The sequence below is a fragment of the Xenopus laevis genome, chromosome 6S (assembly GCF_017654675.1).
Source record: "Xenopus laevis strain J_2021 chromosome 6S, Xenopus_laevis_v10.1, whole genome shotgun sequence".
In the NCBI taxonomy this organism is placed as follows: Eukaryota; Metazoa; Chordata; class Amphibia; order Anura; family Pipidae; genus Xenopus; species Xenopus laevis.
In genome coordinates, this window is record NC_054382.1 from 4,098,637 (window position 1) to 4,107,212 (window position 8,576).

General features: G+C 41.1%; 1 protein-coding gene across 1 annotated transcript in view; it reads right to left on the reverse strand.

Annotated features, from left to right (window-relative positions):
- myl3.S (myosin light chain 3 S homeolog) overlaps positions 1–5,227 on the reverse strand; it is a gene marked incomplete in the record, with an annotated part of 28,845 nt that extends 23,618 nt beyond the window's left edge. Inside the window, 1 exon segment of the mRNA NM_001089150.1 lies at positions 5,074–5,227. Within this exon segment, the coding sequence (NP_001082619.1) occupies positions 5,074–5,179 (106 nt within the window).
- Positions 5,228–8,576: the final 3,349 nt, after the last annotated feature.

Sequence of the window (8,576 nt, forward strand, 5' to 3'; positions counted from 1 at the left end):
GTACAATATTTCTACCTACTTCTTTAGTTAGGTTTTAGTTCTCCTTTAAAATATAGATCTGAATACCCTTAGACAGCTTTTTGGTTTTACCAATTTGTATTCAAAATATTCAAAACTTATTCCAGATCTGGCAAGGACGTCACATGGACCCCACTACTGCTTTGCGTCCCACTTGTACCCCCTTTCCCCTTGAGCTCTACAAATTAGGTTTTTCTCTCCCTTTAAGTTGGGGTGCACAAAGCGGAATGCTGAAACAATATTGCTGGTTCTACGGTGGCAATGAGGCGTCTCTCTAGAAGGAACCAAGAAACTGTGTGGTTCTTGCTCTGCCAGCTTAAATATTGGAAAAGCTTAACTGTCCCACTTGAGTCCAAGACCTCTGATGTGACTCCTATTCCGTATAGAAAGGGACATTTTTTTTTTACAATTTTTATGTTTCTAGAAAGTCTGCCTTCATGGTGTATCTCTCAGACTTTTTTCTTCTCAGCATGAGAGGTCAACCATAGTATGCATTTCTTTCAGTATTTATAATTTGTTGGTGCATAGAAGTTTTAACTGGTGATACCACCAGGATAATATCAACATTCTATGCAATGAGAAATATATACCATTTTATATTTTAATCTGCTTCTAAGGCAAGCACATGCAAAATAATCTATTCAACAAAAGTTTTCCAAGCCCTTTGTGTCTTCTTCCCACTCCCTGCAGCCATTCCACTTCATCCACTGACTTGTCTGATAACCTCCAAATGGCAGAGAAGGTCAGTGGAATCTTAGATCCAACAGGGAGCAAATGGTTGATGACTGTATTACTGTGATCTGTTTATAATGATGGTGACAGCCCACTTAGGTTAATGATAAGGTACTTTTATCAGGTTTTATTTTTAAACTGCCTCTGAAATCTATCAGTAGGTTCTACAGGAAGTTTGGCTGACAGTTGCCAGGCTGTTGGTTGAGACCACGTACTTGTGAATACTATATATCTAGAACAGCAATGCCATAGACCTCGCAGAATCATTTACTCCAATTCGGTTGTTAAGTACACCTCCTATCCTTATAGTTGTATCACTTATCCATTGCCTTGTATTAACCTTTAGGGCCCAACCATTCACATACAGAAAGAACTTTAGAAACACATCAAAACTTTGGATCCATGTCCCTGTTTCAGCCTCTTGGACCCAACCATTCACATACAAGATCTTGTGACACACATTAAAGCTTTGGATCCATGTAATTGTATCAGCCTCTATGAGCCAGTTATTCACATACAGAAAGAACTTTGAAAACACATTAAAACTTTGGATCCATGTCCCAGTTTCAACCTCTAGGACCCAACCATTCACATACAGAAAGAACTTTGGAAACACACCAAAGCTTTGGATCCGTGTCCCTGTTTCAGTCTTTAGGACCCAACTATTCACATACGTAAAGAACTTTGAAAACACATCAAAGCTTTGGATCCATGTTCCTGTATCAGCCTCTAGGACCCAATCATTCACATACAGGAAGAAATTTGGACACACATCAAAGTGAAGACTTTAAGTGAGGCTTTTTGAAAGAACCTTTGAAAACACATCAAAGCTTCAGATCCATGTCCCTGTTTCAGCCTCTAGGGCCCAACCATTCACATACAAGAAGAACTTTGGAAACACATCAAAGCTTTGGATCCATGTCCCTGTTTCAGCCTCTAGGACCCAACTATTCACATACAGAAAGAACTTTGGACTCAAATCAACGCTTAGGATCCACGTCTCTGTATCAACCTCTAGGACCCAACCATTCACATACAAGAAGATCTTATGACACACATTAAAGCTTTGGATCCATGTAACTGTATCAGCCTCTATGACCCAGTCATTCGCATACAGAAAGAACTTTGGAAACACACCAAAGCTTTGGATCCGTGTCCCTGTTTCAGCCTTTAGGACCCAATCATTCACATACGAAAATAACTTTGGAAACACATCAAAGCTTTGGATCCATGTCCCTGTTTCAGCCTCTAGAACCCAACCATTCACATACAAGAAGAACTTTGGAAACACATCATAGCTTTGGATCCATGTCCCTGTATCAGCCTCTAGGACCCAACCATTCACATACAGAAAGAACTTTAGAAACACATCAAAACTTTGGATCCATATCCCTGTTTCAGCCTCTTGGACCCAACCATTCACATACAAGAAGATCTTGTGACACACATTAAAGCTTTGGATCCATGTAATTGTATCAGCCTCTATGAGCCAGTTATTCACATACAGAAAGAACTTTGAAAACACATTAAAACTTTGGATCCATGTCCCAGTTTCAACCTCTAGGACCCAACCATTCACATACAGAAAGAACTTTGGAAACACACCAAAGCTTTGGATCCGTGTCCCTGTTTCAGTCTTTAGGACCCAACTATTCACATACGTAAAGAACTTTGAAAACACATCAAAGCTTTGGATCCATGTCCCTGTATCAGCCTCTAGGACCCAACCATTCACATACAGAAAGAACTTTAGAAACACATCAAAACTTTGGATCCATGTCCCTGTTTCAGCCTCTTGGACCCAACCATTCACATACAAGAAGATCTTGTGACACACATTAAAGCTTTGGATCCATGTAATTGTATCAGCCTCTATGAGCCAGTTATTCACATACAGAAAGAACTTTGAAAACACATTAAAACTTTGGATCCATGTCCCAGTTTCAACCTCTAGGACCCAACCATTCACATACAGAAAGAACTTTGGAAACACACCAAAGCTTTGGATCCGTGTCCCTGTTTCAGTCTTTAGGACCCAACTATTCACATACGTAAAGAACTTTGAAAACACATCAAAGCTTTGGATCCATGTTCCTGTATCAGCCTCTAGGACCCAATCATTCACATACAGGAAGAAATTTGGACACACATCAAAGTGAAGACTTTAAGTGAGGCTTTTTGAAAGAACCTTTGAAAACACATCAAAGCTTCAGATCCATGTCCCTGTTTCAGCCTCTAGAACCCAACCATTCACATACAAGAAGAACTTTGGAAACACATCATAGCTTTGGATCCATGTCCCTGTATCAGCCTCTAGGACCCAACCATTCACATACGGAAAGAACTTTGGACACACATTAAAGCTTAGGATCCACGTCTCTGTATCAGCTCTAGGACCCGATCATTCACATACAGGAAGAAATTTGGACATACATCAAAGTGGAGGCTTTTTTGTTGGCATGTACCAAATTCAGGATTCAACTAGAGATTGAACTTTGAACCCCAAAACTTTTTTCCCCTAATTCGGATTGCGCCAAATTCTTTGGGTTCATATTTGGTTGGGCAGAAGTCATGCTCTGAAGAGACTATGTTATGGTCACAGACTCTGAAATTGAATACTTGGATTCTGGTTCAGCAGTCGCAACTGGAGAATTCTGTATTTGGCTGAATTCAAAAACTACAGATTTAGTGTCTACTTTTTGGTCAGTGTATTATATATTTAAAGCACTAGCTGGTCAGTTGAAAAGACAAATGCGGTGCAATCCACACACTGATACACGCAACAAATCATGTCAATGCTCTTCATATCTTTATAAAGATGCCCTGTGTGTTTGGGTCTTCAACATTTTCTCTTATCTGCTCTCATATGTTTCCTGCTGGTTGTATTATGGGGCAGCAATGTTCCGCAGGGATAATAAATGAAGTCAGGGGAAGACGCCAGTTCTTTATATTACAGATTTACACAGCCCCCGGGGGAAGCATTGAACAGTAGCCGTGTGTTTTGTTAGGCTGTCACTGTATAACCAGCAGCCAAGTCACATCTAGTAAACCCTTGCCTATTGTCCGTTACTTATTGGAGCTTATTCAACTTTCTTCTTTCTACTTAACCTCAAATACAGTAAGTGTGATAAGTGTTACCCCTTGCTTTATGCACTGAAATAACTGCAGGGGTCTGGAAAATTAACATATTTAGGTGGGAGCAGTAATAATGAGTAGAAGCCCAAAAAATAACTCATCCTTTGCCACATAATTATTGTCACCACCAGCCAGGATTTAAGCAGGAGGGTTGAAGGTTGGATCTACTTCTTTTACTTAATTATCATATGATTAATTCAGGTACTGCCTACATAGAACTAACCAAGTGGTTACACTTTGGCCTTAAAGACCCAATTTGAGCTGCAACATACATGAGTATCACTCATCTATTATAAGGGCAATGTACCCCCTACTGTAAATGATAAGGATATTAGAAGTCACTGAGGGGTTGTTCTGTGACCATATAAAGGCACAAGGCTGCAGGCTGAGTTATACAGGGAACTCTGAGTATCACTCATGTATTATAAGGGATAATGTACCCCCTACTGTAAATGATAAGGATATTAGAAGTCACTGAGGGGTTCTGTGACTATATAAAGGCACAAGGCTGCAGGCTGAGTTATACAGGGAACTCTGAGTATCACTCATGTATTATAAGGGATAATGTACCCCCTACTGTAAATGATAAGGATATTAGAGGTCACTGAGGGGTTGTTCTGTGACCATATAAAGGCACAAGGCTGCAGGCTTGAGTTATACAGGGAACATATTAAAAAGGAGTTGTACCCCCTACTGTAAATGATAAGGACATTCATAGTAAACAATGATTCTGTTAATACGATGCACAAAGTTGCAGACTGAGCACATTTTGCTGGAACTGTAAGGTTATTACTATGATTCATGTGATACAGTGAGCATTAGTGTGATATTTAGCCTGTGTTCCGTAGGGCTTATTGCAAAGTAGATGAGTAATAGAGTCAATCTACAGCTACAAGTATCACCTCTATTATGTTACACAGCCTTCGAGCCTTGATGCTTCATCACCTGATGTAGATAATGAGGGTTTTCCTCACAAAGGCTCAGGCTCAAAGGCTCACAAAGTGTTTTTATACCTGCAGTAATTATCCTCACACACACAGAGCAAGAGATACAGAAATAAATAATAATAAAAATCATGAACAAAACCTATGCCCTCATTGTTTTTAATGAATAGTTGCCCAGCATTCCGCCCCATATAAATGATAGATATCCCATGCAGTATCCAGAATCTACTAGTACAATACATACTGTGACAGTGGAGGGGTCAAATAAAGGCTCCTTGGGTGGCTCGGGCTCTGGAGCTTTGGGCACAGGCTTGGGTTCTTCCTTCTTTGGCTCAGGCTTTTTGGGTGGCATGATGAACACTAGCTTGGATGAGAAAGTGTTGGGTTCAGCGATGCGCAGTTCAGTCTGGCCCAAGAGCTTCTTATCAGCGGAGCATTTTAAGGCTTCCTAACCAGCCCCCCTCCCCTCGTGCCACTTGTAATGGACCTCATGACAATAGAGAGACTTCTATAAAAGGCCAAAACATTTGCTCAGCTATTTAGAGCAGGTGGGCAAAGCATTGTTCTGAATTATCACTTACATGGAGAGACGGCTCGTGGCACCTTAGATATGGCCAGAGCGTGGCACTACATTAAGGTTTATTAATAATGATCCCTCCCTCCCTCTGCTCCTCTCTGTGCTGTACATTACTGATTCCCTATTATAAACCAGTCGTCACATATACAGAAGGATCCCCCTAATTTGTTATTCACGGTCTTCTCTTTTCAGAGAAATGTATCAGCAGCCAAATAATGGGCTTCTTTATTCTAGGCAGCGGCCGCACTGCAAATCAATAGAACTCAATACTAATGTCATTGCAACAATTATAAATACAGTTTAACCCTTTCAGCAGCACCCGTCGATGTACCATCCTACTTACTTACATACACTCTATCATTCGGGGGTCCCTCTAGATCTATGGAGCAACCAGTAGTGTGACAAAATAAGACAAACTTATAGTCCAGCACCTCATTTACTGTATCTATTGAATTAGCTCAAATTTTGTATTGTTATGAGCTGGGGGGGCCCAGTCTGAAGGTCAGTTAGGGGGAGATTTGGGGTGAGTGTTTATTTGTGCCCTGGGTACCCCTGAAACTATAGCAGGGTGACTGTTACCCAAATGTTTCTATATAACTGTAACCTTGTTATGAGCTAAGGGGGCCCAGTCTGAAGGTCAGTTAGGGGGAGATTTGAGGTGAGTGTTTATTTGTACCCTGGGTACCCCTGTAACTATAGCAGGGTGACACCCCAATGTTTCTATATATCTGTAACCTTGTTATGAGCTAAGTGGGCCCAGCCTGAAGGTCAGTTAGGGGGAGATTTGGGGTGGGTGATTATTTGTACCCTGGGTACCCCTGGAACTATAGCAGGGTGACACCCCAATGTTTCTATATATCTGTAACCTTGTTATGAGCGAAGGGGACCCAGTCTGAAGGTCAGTTAGGGGGAGATTTGGGGTGAGTGTTTATTTGTACCCTGGGTACCCCTGGCACTATAGCAGGGTGACTGTTACCCCAATGTTTCTATATATCTGTAACCTTGTTATGAGCTAAGGGGGCCCAGTCTGAAGGTCAGTTAGGGGGAGATTTGGGGTGAGTGTTTATTTGTGCCCTGGGTACCCCTGGAACTATAGCAGGGTGACACCCCAATGTTTCTATATATCTATAACCTTGTTATGAGCTAAGGGGGCCCAGTCTGAAGGTCAGTTAGGGGGAGATTTGGGGTGAGTGTTTATTTGTGCCCTGGGTACCCCTGGAACTATAGCAGGGTGACACCCCAATGTTTCTATATATCTATAACCTTGTTATGAGCTAAGGGGGTCCAGTCTGAAGGTCAGTTAGGGGGAGATTTGGGGTGAGTGTTTATTTGTACCCTGGGTACCCCTGGAACTATAGCAGGGTGACTGTTACCCCAATGTTTCCATATATCTGTAACTTTGTTATGAGCTAAGGGAGCCCAGCCTGAAGGTCAGTTAGGGGGAGATTTGGGGTGAGTGTTAATGTGTGCTTTGGGAACCCCTGGAACTATAGCAGGGTGACTGTTACCCCATCTTCCTTAGGGTGAGATTTGGGGTGACTGCTGTATCCATAACCTTTGTAATGAGTGACCAAACCTTGTACTAGGAAAGAGTGTATGAAACCTACAATCCCACTGCCACTGCCCTAAGAGCAGGTATGGGACCTGTTATCTAGAATGCATGGCACCTGGGGTTTTCTGGATAATTGATCTTTCCATAATTTGGATCTTCATACCTTAAGTCTACTAGAAAATCATGTAAACATTAAATAAACCCAATAGGCTGGTTTAGCTTCCAATAAGGAATAATGCTATCTTAGTTGGGATCCAGTACAGTTATGGGGCCTCTTATCCAGAATGTTCAGGACCTGGGGGTTTCTGGATAATGGATATTTCCATAATTTGGATCTTCATACCTTAAGTCTACTAGAAAATCATGTAAACATGAAATAAACCCAATAGGCTGGTTTTGCTTCCAATAAGGATTAATTATATCTTAGTTGGGATCAAGTACAAGCGACTGTTTTATTATTACACAGAAAAAGGAAATCATTTTTAAAAATGTGGATTATTTGATTATAATGGAGTCTACGGGAGACATCCTTTCCTTAATTCTGAGCTTTCTGAATAAAGGGTTTCCGGATAACAGATCCCATACTTGTATTTACAGACATATAATCAATCGTTCAGCAGCAGGTCCTAAGCAACTGGAATTATGATCTTATATATAATGAAACCATGATTTAAAGCTCAGCTAGGTGCACTGCTTTGCATACATATGGACCATAAGGAAAAGCACTTGATCATGACATGCCGGTGATCCATTCAATGACATTATCTTTTCCTGCTTTGTGAATGGCAATTATTTCTTAGTGAAACACGGTCCTCTACATGCGTTTATCACTACCCTGCTTTGTCTGTGCAGCTTTCTCTGTCTAAAATAGATGGATGTACAGCTGGTCTGAGCCATTCACACAGTCAGGAGGCTTCATCTAAGAAGAATAAAGAGGCTTTTGAAGGAAAAAAAATACTTCTATATCAAACCAGTCATTTCAACAGGCTGTGTACTCTCTTTTTGAGCTTCATGAATCAGATATATTGTCTATACGCTAAACCTGCTACTCTGGGATGTGGCGTTGTTGGTTATTCCATTGGTCAGTGACCCCTTCTGTATCTTGTAGAGTGAAAAAAGACTCACTGAAAAAAACTACCCAACTGTATTAAAAGATATAAGCTATATTATATTCCTGGTGCATATGGGTAAGGTAGAGAAGACCTACATGGTTCTACCTGGGACTGCTTATCCATGAAATATCAGTAATGGTCCTCATAATGCAAAGCGAAAAGACACAAACATTTAGAAAGGTCTAAAGCTTAAGTGGTCCTAAACCAAAAAATTTTTTTTGGGTGAAGACACCTCCTTTAATGCTAAACTTTGGTTCAGGGCAACTTTAGCTCATGACAAGGTTATAGTCTTATGTAGAAATCAAAATCATAGGTCCACAAATATCTACGATTGCAAATAAGTGTTACCAGGGTCGAACTGGGGGAAAAAAACCCCGAATTGTTCAGTGCTGGCCAAGATCTTCTCTCTGTCCAAGTCCGTTATTCAATCCACCTTCCTTCCTCTCCAGGCCACTTGTGTCAAAAATACAGGTGCATGCATGTGCGGAAGTGGGGTCCTGAAGGTG